Below are 16,514 nucleotides of genomic sequence, written 5' to 3' on the forward strand. Positions count from 1 at the left end.
TTGAATTTTTTAATATTTTTCAAAATGGCAAAAAAGTGGCATTTTTGACTTTGGGTGCTATTTTCCGTTATGGGGTTATAGGGAATAACCATTATTGTATTTTGATAGGAAACTTTGGGACGCTTCAATATTTGACATGTTTATGATTCTTACTGTTCAGATTTATATTACTTCCAGGGAAAGGGGGGGGGGTAATTAGAATTTTTATTATATTTTTTTTAAACTATTTTTCAGACAGCATAGGGTACTTTAACCATAGTTTTTCTGATTGATCCTACAGTATGGCAGTACATGGGGATTTTCCACATCATCTATTACAATGTGCAAATTGCAAAACATTTATAATGGTCACTCTTATCATATCATAATGTATAGAAAAAGTAAGGATTTTATCTATCCATATTTGCATACAGGAAACCGTCCCTATGTCTTCCTAACCTCAAGAGTTCACCCGGGAGAGACGAATGCTAGCTGGGTAATGAAAGGCACTCTGGAATTTCTTATGGGGAACAGTCCAACTGCACAGACCCTCCGGGAATCCTACATTTTTAAAATAGTTCCTATGCTTAACCCTGATGGTGTCATCAATGGAAAGTAAGTATCACTCATCAATAACTTAAAGGGAACCTGTCCCCACATTTTTCATAAATACAGCTAGTGACAGGTTAATTGACACCCTTCCTTCAGCTAAAAATTGTCATAAAATTAGAGGTATAAACTAACCTGATATCTAGGGGTATCTAGAGCCAGTCGGAGGCATGGACTAATGTCATGTGACATGGGTGACCTCAACTATAGTAAAATATACACCATGCACATGTTTGACCACATAAAATCACTGCATGCCTACATGGACTTCTAAACCTCTCCATGCAGGCTGATGTGATTTCATATGCTCAGATATGTGCATGGTGAACAGTTTGGCAATGTTAGAAGGCTAAAGGACCTGTGATGTCACCGTGGTCAAATAACATTACTGCTGCATGCTGAGAAAGCATAAGGGTTAAGCTGCTGGATTGAGCCCGAGGAGGCCACGCAGACCTCGAATCGCGACAACTGTTCATACTCGGTAAAATTATAAAGATTAATATATGGGGATCTGATTGAAACAATTTTTAGCTAAAAGAAGGGTGTCAGTTAGTTATAGGACTCTGTGGGAACCTGCCACCAGCTGTATTTGTGAAAAATGTAGTGACAGGTTCCCTTTAAATATATGTATAGTAGTTATAAGGCTTCTTAATATTTTGTTTTTTTTCTATCCTTCTCTTTCCAGCCATCGTTGTTCTTTAAGTGGAGAGGATCTAAACCGGCAGTGGCAAAACCCTAATGCAGATTTGCATCCTACAATTTACCACACCAAAGGCCTCCTGCAGTATTTGGCATCTATCAAACGTGTACCTCTGGTATGTTTCTTACAGTGGATGTCACATCGGCTTACCTGACTAAATACTACTTGTTAGGTCACAGCAGCTTACCTGACTGAACCCTACTTGTGAGGTCACACGGTATTATCTGACTGATACCTATGTGTGAGGTCACAGCATCTTACTTGACTGAATCGTACTTGTGAGTTCTCTTCGGCTTACCTTACTGAATCCTACTGTTGAGGTCACACAGGATTACCTGACTGAAACCTACTTGTGAGGTGACAGCAGCTTACCTGACTAAATACTACTTGTGAGGTCATATCGTCTTACCTTACTGAATCCTACCTTTGAGGTCACACTGGCTCACCTGACTAAACCCTACATGTGAGCTCACAGCGGCTTACCTGACTGAAACCTATTTGTGAGTTCACATCGGCCTACCTTTTTGAAACAAACTTGTGAGGTCACACAGGATTACCTGACTGAAATCTACGTGTGATGTCAAAGCAGCTTACCTGACTGAAACCTATTTGTGAGGTCACTTCGGCCTACCTGACTGAAACATACTTGTGAGGTAGCACAGGATTACCTGACTAAAATCTACGTGTGATGCCAAAACAGCTCGCCCGACTGAAAACTACTTGTTATGTCACACAGGATTAATTGACTGACACCTATGTGTGAGGTCACAGCAGCTTGCCTGTTTGAACAGACCAATTTGGCAAGCTCTGTGCAGTTCTGCATAATCTGTGTACACTATATAAATAAACAAATTATTATTAAACCTGTTTGTGAGGCCACAGCAGCTTACCGGACTGAATCCTAAATGTGAGGTCACACAGGATTGATTGACTGAAACCGACAATTTTCCTATATACTTTCTATATCAATTCCTCACTGTTTTCTAGATCTCTGCTTGTTGTCAATCGATAGGAAGCTTCATTGTTTATTACCAGTTGACAGAAATCAGACCATGGTCACACAAGTGCACGGCTCGTTGGGATTCTCGTTGAGAATATTCGGAGCCGCGTGATATAATGAGCCGTGCACCTGTGTGACCATGGTCAGATTTCTGTCCACTGGAAATACAGGCAGTCCCCGGGTTACATACAAGATAGGGTCTGGAGGTTTGTTCTTAAGTTGAATTTGTATGTAAGTCGAAACTGTATATTTTATAATGGAAGTTCTAGACAATTTTTTTTCTTCTGCCCCAGTGACAATTGGAGTTTCAAAATTTTTGGTGTAATTGGACCAAGAATTATCAATAAAGCTTCATTACAGACACCTTACAGCTGATTATTGCAGTCTGGGACTATAGTAAAGCATCCAGAGAGCTTCACCAGAGGTCACAGTGGGCAGAGGGGTCCGTCTGTAACTATGGGTTGTCTGTAAGTCGGGTGTCCTTAAGTAGGGGACCGCCTGTAAACAATGAAGCTTTCTATAGAAGGACAACACGCAGATATCTAGAAAGCTGTTAGTAATTGATACAGAAAGTATTTTGGAATATTGTAAAACTTTTCATCACACAAACAATAACATTTGTTTTCGGAAATGGGAATACTGAATCCTACGAGTAATGTCACAGTGGCTTACCTGCCTGCAAACCTACTTGTGAGGTCACAGTGGCTTACCTGACTGAAACCTACTTGCGAGGTCACAGTGGCTTACCTTACTGAATCTTACGTGTGAGGTCTCGGTGGCTTACCTGCCTGAAACCTTCTTGTGAGGTCACAGTGGCTTACCTGACTGAAACCTATTTGTGAGGTCACACAGCATTAATTGACTGAAACCAACGTGTGAGGTCACAGAAGCTCAACTGACCGAATCCTATGTGTAATGTCACAGCGGCTTACCTAACTGAAACCTATTTGTGAGGTCACATCGGCTATCCTTACTGAAATAGGTCACATTGGCTATCCTTACTGAAACCTACTTGTGAGCTCACACAGGATTTTTTGATTGAAACCTATGTGTGAGGTGACAGCAGCTTATCTGACTGAAACCTATTTGTGAGGTCACAGCGGCCTACCTGACTGAAACTTATTTGTGAGGTCACAGCAGTTTACCTGATAGTGGCGTACCTTATTGAAACCTACTTGTGAGGTCACACAGGGTAATGCCACACATGGCGTTTTTGTTCCTTTTTTAAGCATGCATTTTCAGTCCTTTTTAAAACGTATCTATTTTTGACCATTTTTGTCCATTTTTCCCAATTATCTTCATAGATAAACGGGTTGTAAGCAGCCAAACGCATGGTAAATGGTCAAAAGACAGTAAAAAACGGATTCGTTTTTAAAAATGGATGCATTTTAACCGCATGCATTTTCAAACAGACTGAAACGCTTGCTTAAAAACGGACCAAAAACGCCCCGTGTGGTATCACTCTTACCTGACTGAAACGAATGGTTAAGGTCATAGCAGCTTAACTGACTTTCTTACTTGTGAAGTCACAATGATTTACCTGACTGAAACCTATTTGTGAGGTCACACAGCATTAATTGACTGAAACCAACGTGTGAGGTCACAGAAGCTCAACTGACCGAATCCTATGTGTAATGTCACAGCGGCTTACCTAACTGAAACCTATTTGTGAGGTCACATCGGCTATCCTTACTGAAATAGGTCACATTGGCTATCCTTACTGAAACCTACTTGTGAGCTCACACAGGATTTTTTGATTGAAACCTATGTGTGAGGTGACAGCAGCTTATCTGACTGAAACCTATTTGTGAGGTCACAGCGGCCTACCTGACTGAAACTTATTTGTGAGGTCACAGCAGTTTACCTGATAGTGGCGTACCTTATTGAAACCTACTTGTGAGGTCACACAGGGTAATGCCACACATGGCGTTTTTGTTCCTTTTTTAAGCATGCATTTTCAGTCCTTTTTAAAACGTATCTATTTTTGACCATTTTTGTCCATTTTTCCCAATTATCTTCATAGATAAACGGGTTGTAAGCAGCCAAACGCATGGTAAATGGTCAAAAGACAGTAAAAAACGGATTCGTTTTTAAAAATGGATGCATTTTAACCGCATGCATTTTCAAACAGACTGAAACGCTTGCTTAAAAACGGACCAAAAACGCCCCGTGTGGTATCACTCTTACCTGACTGAAACGAATGGTTAAGGTCATAGCAGCTTAACTGACTTTCTTACTTGTGAAGTCACAATGATTTACCTGACTGAAACCTATTTGTGAGGTCACACAGAATTAATTGACTGAAACCTACGTGCGAGGTCACAGCAGCTTACCTGACTGAATCCTACTTGTGAGGTCACAGCGGCTTAACTGACTAAAACCTATTTGTGAGGTCCTAGCAGATTACCTGACTGAAACCTATGTATGAGGTCACAGCAGCTTTCCTGACTGAAACGTACATGTGAGGTCACAGCAGCTTACCTTACTGAAACGTAAGGCCGGCGCCACACAGGGCGCTTTGTCTGCGCTTGCAAACGCAAACGCAGACAAAGTCGCGCCCACCGGGGGGGCCTCGGCTCGATCGCATCGGCGTTTCTATGGAAACGCCTGCGATCGGGAACGAGCCGCCGGTGTTTCGCGTTAAATAACGCAAAACACCGGCGGCTCGTTCCCGATTGCAGGCGTTTCCATAGAAACGCCGATGCGATCGAGCCGAGGCCCGCCCCGGTGGGCGCGACTTTGTCTGCGTTTGCGTTTGCAAGCGCAGACAAAGCGCCCTGTGTGGCGCCGGCCTAAGTGTGAGGTCCCAGCGGAGTACATGACTGAAAGCTACTTATGAGGTCACACAGGATTACTTGACTGTATCCAATTGTGAGGTAACAGAAGCGCTTACCTGACTGAATCCTAGGTGTAATGTCACAGCAGCTTGCCTGACTTTATATTGCTTGTGAGGTCACAGCGATTTACATGAATGAAGTCTATTTGTGAGGTCACAGCAGCTTACCTGACTGAAACCTATTTGTGTGGTCACAGTGACTTACTTTGCAGTGGCTTACCTGACTGAAACCTATTTGTGAATTCACACAGGATTAGTTGACTGAAACCTACTTGTGAAGTCATAGCGGCTTAACTGACTGAAGCCTCAGTGTGAGGTCACAGACACTCACTTGACTGAATCTTACTTGTGAGTTCACAGAAGCTTATCTGACTGAAACCTATGTATGAGGTCATAGCATCTTACCTGACTGTATCTTACTTGTGAGGTCATAGCGGCTTACCGGACTGATACCTACTTGTGAGGTCATAGCGGTTTACATGAATGAAATCTATTTGTGAGGTCACAGCAGCTTACCTGACTGAAACCTATTTTTGAGGTCACAGCAGCTTACCTGACTGAACCCTATGTGTGAGGTCACAGACACTTACTTGACTGAATCTTACTTGTGAGGTCACAACAGCTTACCTGACTGATATCTACTTGTGAGGTCCTAGCGGCTTACCTGACTAAAACCTATTTGTGAGGTCCTAGCTGATTACCTGACTGAAACCTATGTATGAGGTCACAGCAGCTTTCCTGACTGAAACGTATGTATGAGGTCACTTCAACTTACCTGACTGAAACATATGTGTGAGGTCACAGCAGCTTACCTCACTGAAATGTACATGTGATGTCACAGCAGCTCACCTGAGTGAAACCTACGTGTGATGTCACAGCAGCTCACCTGAGTGAAACCTACGTGTGTTGTCACAGCAGCTTACCTGACTGAAATCTACGTGTGAGGTCACAGCAGCTTACCTGACTGAACCCTTTGTGTGAGGTCACAGAAGATACTTGCTGGAACCTATTAGTGAGTTCACAGCAGCTTACCTGACTGAAACGTATGTGTGAGGTCACAGCAGCTTACCTCACTGAAATGTACATGTGATGTAACAGCAGCTCACCTGAGTAAAACCTACGTGTGATGTCACAGCAGCTCACCTGAGTGAAACCTACGTGTGAGGTCACACCCTTTGTGTGAGGTCGCAGAAGATACTTGCTGGAACCTATTAGTGAGTTCACAGCAGCTTACCTGACTGAATTCTTCGTTTAATGTCACAGCGGCATACCTAAATGAAACCTATGTCTAAGGTCACAGCAACCTTTCTGACTGGAACATACTTGTGAGGTCACAATAGCTTACCTGCCTAAAACCTACGTGTGAGGTCACAGTATCTTATCTGACTGGAACCTATTTGTGAGGTCACAGCAGCTTACCTGATAGTGGCATACCTGACTGACACCTACTTGTGAGGTCACACAGATTTACCTGACTGAAACCTATGTGTAAGGTAACAGCAGCTTACCTGACCGAATCCTACCTCTGAGGTCACAGCAGTTTATTTGACTGAAACTTGGTTGTTGGGTCACAGCAGCTTACCCAAAGGACATGTCATTGCAGTTTGAATGACAGAAATGTATTAGCTTGTCATTAAATGTCATTAGCTTACTTGACTGAAATCTACTTCATGACTTTGTTTTAATTTTTTTTTATTTTTAAATAATTTTATATGTATTTTTTTAATTATGCATTTTATGTTATGTTTATTTTTTGATACCATTTAGTGTTCTCTAATTCCCTTGTAGAAATGGAAAATGCCACATACTACAATGCATTAAATGTCCTTTAGATTATTTCTTGACAATTTATTCATACTGCACAACACAGGCATATAATACTACAGGGCCTCCGTAAACTTGGTAGACCATATTATCCTTCTGGGCTAGTTTCAATGCCACTTTTGGCCCATCTTGATCTCTCTTCTGATGCTGTTTGGGATTTATTAAGACTAGAGCAAGGGAACAGTAGAGGAGTTTCTTTTAACACTCCATAATTTTCTAGAATCCCTCTCGTTGCTGTAGGCCACTTTTTCTTTTATTTCCACAACATTTTTTAACTCTTTCCCCATTTTAACCTATTTACCTTTAAAGGGATATTACAGGAATAACCAGAATTAGTGGGTCATTAAAACATAAGTGAATATGTTAGTTTTTATTTAAAATTTTGCTCCCATTAGCAGAAAAATCTTGTGGACATGCACTATAAAGAAAAATTAAAATGGGGGTCGGAGCCATCATCAAGGAGCAGAGAAGCCTCACATATCTGTGCTGAGGGTCAGGTCAGGAAGGAGAAAAGTGTGATGTTTTTTATTAGGTCTATAGGGACAAGAAGGGTTGTATTTACATAGGGCTGTATGTGAGGGGCTGAAGGGATGTTGTTACATGCCACTGCAGGAGGGATGCATTTGCTTGGAACAGCATGTTAGGAGATACATTTACATGGGACTATGTTGGAAGTTTTCAGGGATTGCTTTATATGTTACATATGTTGCTTTTAATGCTACTTTAAGTTTTTGACAGCACAAACTGTAGCCAGGTGTGGCGCTGTTTGTGGAAGAAAGTAGCCATGCCAAATGCCAGACAGAACCTTTAAAAGGAGGAGAATGTGTTTTACATGGGACTGCATGTTGGAGGGGTGAGATGGTTTTAACGTGGAGGGACTGGATGAAGATATCCATGGAGGCAATTGGCACATGGAAGATCATACTGATATTGGGGGGATGTATGACACACATGGTACGCATGGAACACCAGAAAAGTATGTGATACATCCAGCATGACCAGTGTGGTGGTGAGACACCATCTCATGGAGATCAAGGCAATGTGCAGTGATCGCAGTTACACATACATCAATACTATAATAACAGAGCCGGACAGACCGATCATCACTGACAGCACAGCATGAGAAGGAGGAGCTTTTATTTAGAACTGAGGACTCATGGAAGTTGTAGTATGCTGTGGCGGCCATCTTGAAGATAACTCAACCTACATATGAAAGCCCATACAATTTTGTGAATCATAAAAGAAAACTATTTAAGCTACATTTCGTGATAATGAAATTGAGTTTTGTTGTATTAATTTATTTATAGCATTATGGGGTTTTGTATCAGATGTTTATGTTCCTGAAATGACCCTTTGGCCTACTTTCATTTTCCTTTTTGTATTCTCTTCAGGTTTACTGTGATTACCATGGACATTCCCGCAAGAAAAATGTCTTCATGTATGGCTGCAGCATTAAAGAGACTGTATGGCACACGAATGTCAACTCTGCCTCATGCGATATAGTAGAAGACAGTGGATACAGGGTAGGTATAACAAATCTGTTATAATGGAGTTAGTCATTCTAGAAGAATCGGGAAGCTCATCCTGTTTTCAAGGCTTACAAGCAGATTCCATAATTTATTGGGCTCTTTTAATCTGTCATTATGTTGGGATACTAGTTTTTTAGGAAGCACAGTTTTTCTCTCGGAATGATTTAATCTGCAGGGGGCTCAAATGGAAAATCTTTATGTATATGAATTGGGAAAACAACAAAAACTGTTTAGAAATGGACACAAAAACTTTTAAAGGGAGCCTGTTAGCAGAAATGCACATAATAAAACATTACTAGTATATTATCATGAAGTTCAGCACCTTCCAGAACATGTTTGTCCTGCATAGCCCAGCATGGTGCATCACACAAAATAATCTGGAAGGTGTTAATCTTCTTCTCATACTGTTAGGGGTTTGTTAAGTCAATTACTGCTGACAAATAACCATTATAGTGGTACCAAGTTTGAATAAGGATAAGGGGATAACAAGGTGATGGGACCCACACCTATCACAAGAATGGACCCCGATCAATCCAATGAATAGGGGTCCCGTTCTAGTCAGTGGGTGGAGCAGCTTATTATGTGCCTTACTGTTCCATTTAACACTATGGGATTGTTGAAAATTGCTTTTCATAGTGTACAGACTTTTCTGCCATTTGCATACTAATGAATAGAATGAAAAGGTGCCTGCTTGATCAGCCGCTCCACCCATCAGGTGGCTAGGGTCCATTCCCATGATTGGGGTGGTTCCCTCATAGTTCTACTTGTTATCCCCTGTCCTGCGATCTGAATGGTGTTTAGATCAGGATTTTGCCTATATGTAATAAATAAATTGTCTGTGTCTTCTGTTTATATTCAGACTCTTCCCAAAGTGCTAGGACAGATAGCACCAGCATTTTCCATGAGCAGCTGTAGTTTTGTAGTGGAAAAATCCAAAGAGTCTACTGCTCGTGTTGTGGTGTGGAGAGAACTGGGTGTCCAGAGGAGTTATACAATGGAGAGCACACTGTGTGGCTGTGACCAGGGGAAGTATAAGGTATGCCCTTGTCTTACAATGGTGACTACTGATAATACTTCAGCAGTAATAACAAGGAATGATTTTTTCATACAGTATGTCTTAGATTACTGGTGTAGCCGGTCTAGACGGATGCCACAGCTGGACTCCATTATACTTTACAGCTTCCGAATATTACCTGCTGTGTTCACAAATCCTCAGTCTTCTACAAACAGAAGTGTTACCTCTCTATTGTCTATAGTATTCACTATTTAAAATCTAGAGGATTTGTGGATCAGGAACTTGCTGTTGTAGATCTGTTTACAGAAAATCATGTTATTAATACAACAATTATTATTCTGCTTCTGTTTGCTTCCTGAATGCATAGATTCACATGTGATTTTGGTTAACCTGGCTTCTTATTTATTCTTTTACAAACTCTTTCTATTAAAAATCACTGCTGAAATGCAATTTTCCATTAGCGTTTGAGGAAATTTGATTTCCCCTTGGGGTGTGAACAATTTCCTTTTTTCATATGCCCATTATGTTACTACTCTTAACACATATATAGCCGGGGGTGTAACAAGAAGAGGCTGGGCCCCATAGACGTTTGCATGGGGCCCCCTTAGAAAATATACACATTTGTACACTCACATATGTTTATGCAATCATACACACACATTTATTCACTCATATATACATTTAAACACTTATACATACAGTAAATACACTTCTTATACTCACACTATATGCACATCATATTATTACACATACAGCATATACACTGGCCATATATACACATCTTTACTGTAGAAACACACATACATGTAATATATAAGACATATATACATACAATACCATATATAGACATACAGAATATGCAAACACACATACAGCATATACACGTATAGAGAATATACACATAACATATACATACATACACACACACACACACACACACACACACACACACACACACACACACACACACACACACACACACACCATGTAGATACATTTATACACTGTCTGGCAGATTTCTTATCCCAGGGCCCAGTAGCTGCTGACCTTCCAGATGGAAGAAACCTGGTCCTGCTGTCTTGCTGTTCCTCCTCTAACATTTCTTATCTGAGCTGCAGGAAGATGCACACTGTTATATATAAATATTATGTATATACTGTAATGGTGCACATCCTCCATTCTTTAGTGTAGCAGGGTGACTGGCCTCCTGACACTGCAGGCCCCATAGCAAATGCTATGGCTACTACCACTGTAGGTACACCCATTCATATAGGTAGAAAAGGTTGTAAGACTCCTTAACATCTCTCGCTTCACATGCAGGTGGGCCAATGGCTAGCTTTTTCTTGAAATATGGACTTGGATTTACTTGCAATGCGTTATACTTTAATAATTTGTGATGTTGTGTTTGAATAGATCGTTCTGATTGAGGAAAATTTAGAACAATTTGTGTCATTTGTGTCATGCCGACTTTTATTTTTGTACAAACAAAACACCAAAGGGACCACAACATGCTGAAGAAGTGTATACTTTTATTATGCTTTTGTGCACCCCATCCACATTCAGCATATCCATATGCCGTACATGTTTACATCTTTTATACTAATGTATCCATGTAATACTGTAAATGCCCACTAGAGGGCCTTATCTTCATTTCTTTTTCTGTTCTATAAGAGAAAATTGCATGATGTCCACCTTTCCCCTTTCTTTAATTTCAAGATTCAGTTGATTTACTTATTATCTCATTATCCTATTATTATGCTATTTTCCATGAGCACTCTAATAGCATATTCCAATGACATATAATGAGTTGCTGTAACCACACTGCTCAGTAAGTGGCCCCATATGTATTTTGTCTGCTGCTCAATAACAGATGACATTTATGTAGGTCATGTGTATCTTGTCAGGTTTCAGCACCATCACTCATATTTGGGTTATACCACCAACTTCCCAATGTGACTGTAGTAATCAGAATACAAGGCGTTTTGTGTCATAAATCTGTAGCTTGGTATTATGGTGTCTGAGACTTCAATTTTACTTGTGGCAGATAAAGGTTTAGTTCCACAAGTCGGTTTATTGGTGGTAACCAAGCGGTTAACTGGCATGAGCATAGCCACTCTGCTGTGTATGTTACTCTGTAGTATAAAAGGAAAACAAGGTAACTTTCTAAGAACTCCCAGGAGCCAATAGACAGGATATAGCTTATTTCCCTGCCATGTACCCGAAACATCTGCTTCTGTCTAGTTTATGCCTCTGGTCATGCTGAACAAAAACTTTTGATCCCTAGATGGGAAGCTTGTTGCTTCCACTGCTCCTCTTTTACAGTTTGCATCATACACAAGTAAATGCAAAACCTAGGTTAGTAAAAAGTTGTATTCCTCAGAAAATATTGATTGTAGAGAATCTTTTTTTTTTAAATCTTTGTAATTCGTCTATTGTTCCACAGGGAAATATATGAATGTAATTAATTGCCTGTTGGGTGTTTCCATTCCCCTTCTGAAAATGGTGTGTCCCTACATAAATATTGTCCAATCACTGCTGTCAGTATAGGACTGTGTAGGGGCTGCTAACACCCAATTGTCATCGAGTCTGAGATATTAGAAAATTCTAATATTAGAATATATCTAATATTAAATTCTTATTGAATAGATAATTCAAAATGAATAACCAAATGAGAGACCATATGTCAGGAGCAGTGACAATGGGTCCTCTTAAAAATCATCAAAATAAAGCATGAAAAACCACGGACACTTACTGTGACTGTGGTAATCTTCTTATAGATGTAATCCATTGATGCCTTCCTTCTAAAATAAACTTTAACAATTATTCTAACGAGCCTGAGGGGCTCCTGTTGGTGTATCCAGAGCCTCTCAGTGATGATCTGCTTGTTGTAACAGCCTGTGACCCTGCAGCACTGAGGGGCTCTGAAAACACCCTTGGGTCATTAGCATAATTTTAAAAGTTTATTTTAGAAGGAAGGAGGCCTTAAATAACAAATATAATAAGATTACCACAGTCACAGTGCCTGGATTTATGATTGAGTGTCCCTTATACATGTTTAATTTTGATGGTAGATTTCCTTTAGGTAACGTTCAGTTTTTCATATGCAGTTTTTGATGTCCAAACCAGGAGTGGAGTGAAAAAAGAGGAGGAGCAGCTTCTCTAAATGATTTGTTCTCCCCCATTATGATCCACATCTGATTTTGGCTCCTAAAACTGCATCTGAAAAACTGAATGTGTGAATGCCCCCTTAAGCACCAGCTAGCAGTTTTCTTGATACATCTAGCAAACCTTAAATTTTTCAAACACTTTGTGGCTTGTGTATGAATAGATTAAACTAGTTTACTTAAAGGAGGTGTTCATGGAAACATGTTTGCTCTGTTATGATCTTGTGGAAGCAATTTGAAGTAGATCTTCACACTGTGTCATCGCTTATATCCAAGATTGGCCAGTAGAGTTCCTCCTGTTTCCTTTTCCTGAATTACTACTTATTTCAAGTCGAAACAAAGGGATTTACAACAGGACACTGTGCACTGTTACTTTCCCACAACAAAAACGTGTGGGGATTTATAGGATGTAATCCACCTCCCAGTTTCATTACTGCCTGACATACAATCCTATGATTTCTATAGAAATGTTGACGTAGCTCACAATCTTTTCTAGACCGTCCAGGCATTCCTAGGTTTATATTACACATGGCAATATATAACAATGCATCTTTATATCCTCATAGTCACTAAGTGGTTTTAGATTTGACAGAGACAAATTATCGTCCTGCCAGCACATTGATTCCTTGATAATCCCTGATGCAGTCATCTGATGGATGCACCCTCCTCTTATGAAATGACATCTCATAAATTAAATCCTACTTGTTTAAAACACCTAGCTAAACAACTAGGAGTAGCGAGACTTATTAGCTAAGAAAAATAACATTATTGTTATGGGAGGCATGGGAGCTGGAATTTGTTGTGTCCAATAAATAAAACTTGAAAAACAAAAAGGTAAGTGTTTGTGCAATAGTATAGAAATTGTGCTTATAATATAAAAAAAAATGTTATCACTCTGGAGACAGTATTGTTACAATATATGACCTCACAAAGAGCTTTTAAATGTGCTTCTTCCACAGTATCTAAAACTAAATTGACTTTAATGGCCACGGTGTACATTTCCTCTGCAGATTCATCCAGCAGATGACCCACCGCAATAAAGAACTTTAAAGTGCTTGTCTGCTTTAGAAAAGGAATCCAAAATACTATGTTTAACCAGCAAATTCTCACTTTTTGCATTTCCATTTTCACTCACCATCATAAAATTCCATAACAGTTTTATTTTTCCTTGTACAGAGTTTTCTGCGTATTGTTCTTCCTATTGACGGCATTTTCTTGTGGACACTTTTTAAGTTTTTCAGTGTGTGCTCCGAACTACACCTCCACTTTATTCTTTGGTTGGGTGCGATTACGGGGATACCAAATACATGTAGGTCTTTATTAGGATTGAAAAGATAAAACCTTTTGTGTTAATTTTTTTTTTCGTTTTGTCCTATTCTGCCCTAATTTTTTCATACTTTGCTATATGGATCTGTTTAACCCCTTCCCGACATTTGACGTACTATTACTGCATGGCGGGAGGTGCGTTCCCGCAAAATGCGGTAATAGTACGTCATGCTTCTGGCGCCGGCTCCAGAACGGAGCCCGCGCCAGAAGCTGCGGGTGTCGGCTATATATTATAGCCGACACCCTCCTCTAACACCCGCGATCGGAGATTTCTCCGATCGCGAGTGTTAACCCCTGACACGCCGCGGTCGCGCTGACCGCGGCGTGCTAGGGGCATTTGAGAAGAATCGGACCCCCCCGCGGCGCTTACCGGGGGGGGTCCGCTGCTCCGATCGCAGCCCCGGGACTGCCGGTGCCCGGGGCTGCGCGATCCTCTTCTGTGAGCCGGGTCCGTGCCTTCTGGCAGGACCCGGCTGTAACACACTGAGCATGCGCAGCATGCTCAGTGTGTTACATTACACAGTGTAATACATCTGTATTACACTGTGTAATGTGAAGAAGAGCTTGAACAAGTGATCAGTGGATCACTTGTTCAAGCTAACCTGTAAAAGTTAATAAAAAAATGTTAAAAACACTACATAAAATCATTTTTTAATAAAAAGAATTAATTAAATAAAGTTAAAGTCCCCTAAACACAAATATTCCCTATACACATGCAATAAAGTGAAAAAAAACACAAAATCACCAAAAAACCCCACATATTTGGTATCGCCGCGTCCGTAATAATCCGTACAATAACTCAGAAACATTATTGGACCCGCTCGGTGAACGCCGTAAAAAAAAACCCGTAAAAAACGCCAAAAATGTACATTTTTCATAAAATCTCTACACAAAAATGTTCTAAAAAGTGATCAAAAAAAGTTATGTGCGCCAAAATGGTACCACTGAAAAGAACAACTCAACTCGTAAAAAATAAGCCCAAAACTAGCTCTGTCAACCAAAAAATATTAAAGTTACGTCTCCGAAAAGATGGCGATGCAAAAACAAATGAGATTTCCTCTATATTAGTTTTTATCCAGTAAAATTGTAAAAATAAATGAAAAACTGTATAAATGAGGTATCACCGTAATCGTAGGGACCTATAGAATAAAGATAATATAGTATTTTTAGTGTATGGTGTACGACCCCCAAAAAATACGAAAAAAAAGTAAACCAAAATTGACAATTTTCTTTTCACCCATACATTCAAGAGTTAATAAAATCTCTTCAATAAGCTAATGACCCACGAAAATTAATTATTTGTAAAGTGCATCTCATGTCGCAAAAAATAAGCCCTTATATGTCCAAATTGCCAAAAAAATAAAGATTGTATAGCCAATAAAAAGTGACAATGCATAATCTGCTCTGAATGGCGCAGCTTCGCTTCGATGCCCTGGCGTGTGCCCATACAGCAGGTTACCACCACATATGGGGTATTGTTATACGCCGGAGGGATTGGGTATCAAATTTTGTGGAGCGTTTTGGTATTTTATCCACTGAGAATTTGTAAATTTTTTGAAAAACACATTCATTTAGCCAAAAAAGTTTACTTTCAAAATTGTATCCGATTTTGTTTTAACCCCTGTAAAATAATTAAAGGGTTAATAAACTTCATAAAAGTTGTTTTACGTATGTTGAGGGGTGTAGTTTCTATAATGGGGTAATTTATGGGGTTTTACTTTTATTTAGGTCTCTCAAAGTGATTTAAAACCTGAGCAGGTCCCTCAATAGCAGGATTTTGCGTTTTTTATGAAAATGTGAAAAATCGCACCTAACGTTCAAAGGCCCATAACATCCTACAAATATAAGAGTATGCATAAAAAACCATGTCCACATAAATTAGACATTTAGTGAATGTTAGTTATTACGTTTTTTTGCGGTTATGACTATGTATGGAAAAAGTAGAACATTTTGAAGTTTGAAAATCAAGAATTTTTCCAAATTTTCACCAAATATCTGATTTTCTCATAAATAAATGCAAAACAAAACACCAAAATTTTTCAACTAACATGAAGTACAAAACGTCACGAGAAAACAATTTTAAAATCACTTGTATATGTTAAAGCGTTCCGAAGTTATAACCATTTATAGTGACATAGGGCAGATTTGAAAAAATGGGCTGTGTCAGGAAGGTGAAAAGTGGCTTCAGCGTTAAGGGGTTAAGGCGCATTTATTGGCGGGATGAGCTGTTGTTTTCATTGCTACCATTTTGGGAACTGTATGACGTTTTGATCACTTTTTATTCTAAATTTTATGGGTTGTAAAATAGCTAAAAAGTGGCAATTTGGACATTTGGGCACTAATTTCCATTTCGGGGTTCACTGCCGGGAATACTTTTGGGACACAGAGATGCATGAGATGTTTGATTTGTACTTGTTTGTTTTTCATGTGTTCTAGGAAAATGTGAGTCATTAGAATTTTTACTATTTTATAATGTAAAAGAAAATATTTTTGAAAGTTTTTTTTTTTCCTTTTTTTTATTATTTACTATTT

The 16,514-nt window shown here is 39.6% G+C and overlaps 1 protein-coding gene across 4 annotated transcripts in view; it reads left to right on the plus strand.

The window, feature by feature from the left end:
• The window catches only part of AGTPBP1 (ATP/GTP binding carboxypeptidase 1), a 98,643-nt gene that overhangs the window by 66,074 nt on the left and 16,055 nt on the right, over positions 1-16,514 (plus strand). For all 4 annotated transcript variants that reach the window (XM_072150862.1, XM_072150860.1, XM_072150859.1 and 1 more), the window contains 4 exons: positions 414-594; positions 1,274-1,403; positions 8,340-8,471; positions 9,337-9,513. In XM_072150862.1, the coding sequence (XP_072006963.1) occupies positions 414-594; positions 1,274-1,403; positions 8,340-8,471; positions 9,337-9,513 (620 nt within the window). The remainder of the gene's footprint in view (positions 1-413; positions 595-1,273; positions 1,404-8,339; positions 8,472-9,336; positions 9,514-16,514) is intronic.

Source organism: Engystomops pustulosus, chromosome 1, assembly GCF_040894005.1.
Source record: "Engystomops pustulosus chromosome 1, aEngPut4.maternal, whole genome shotgun sequence".
NCBI classification, from domain to species: domain Eukaryota; kingdom Metazoa; phylum Chordata; class Amphibia; order Anura; family Leptodactylidae; genus Engystomops; species Engystomops pustulosus.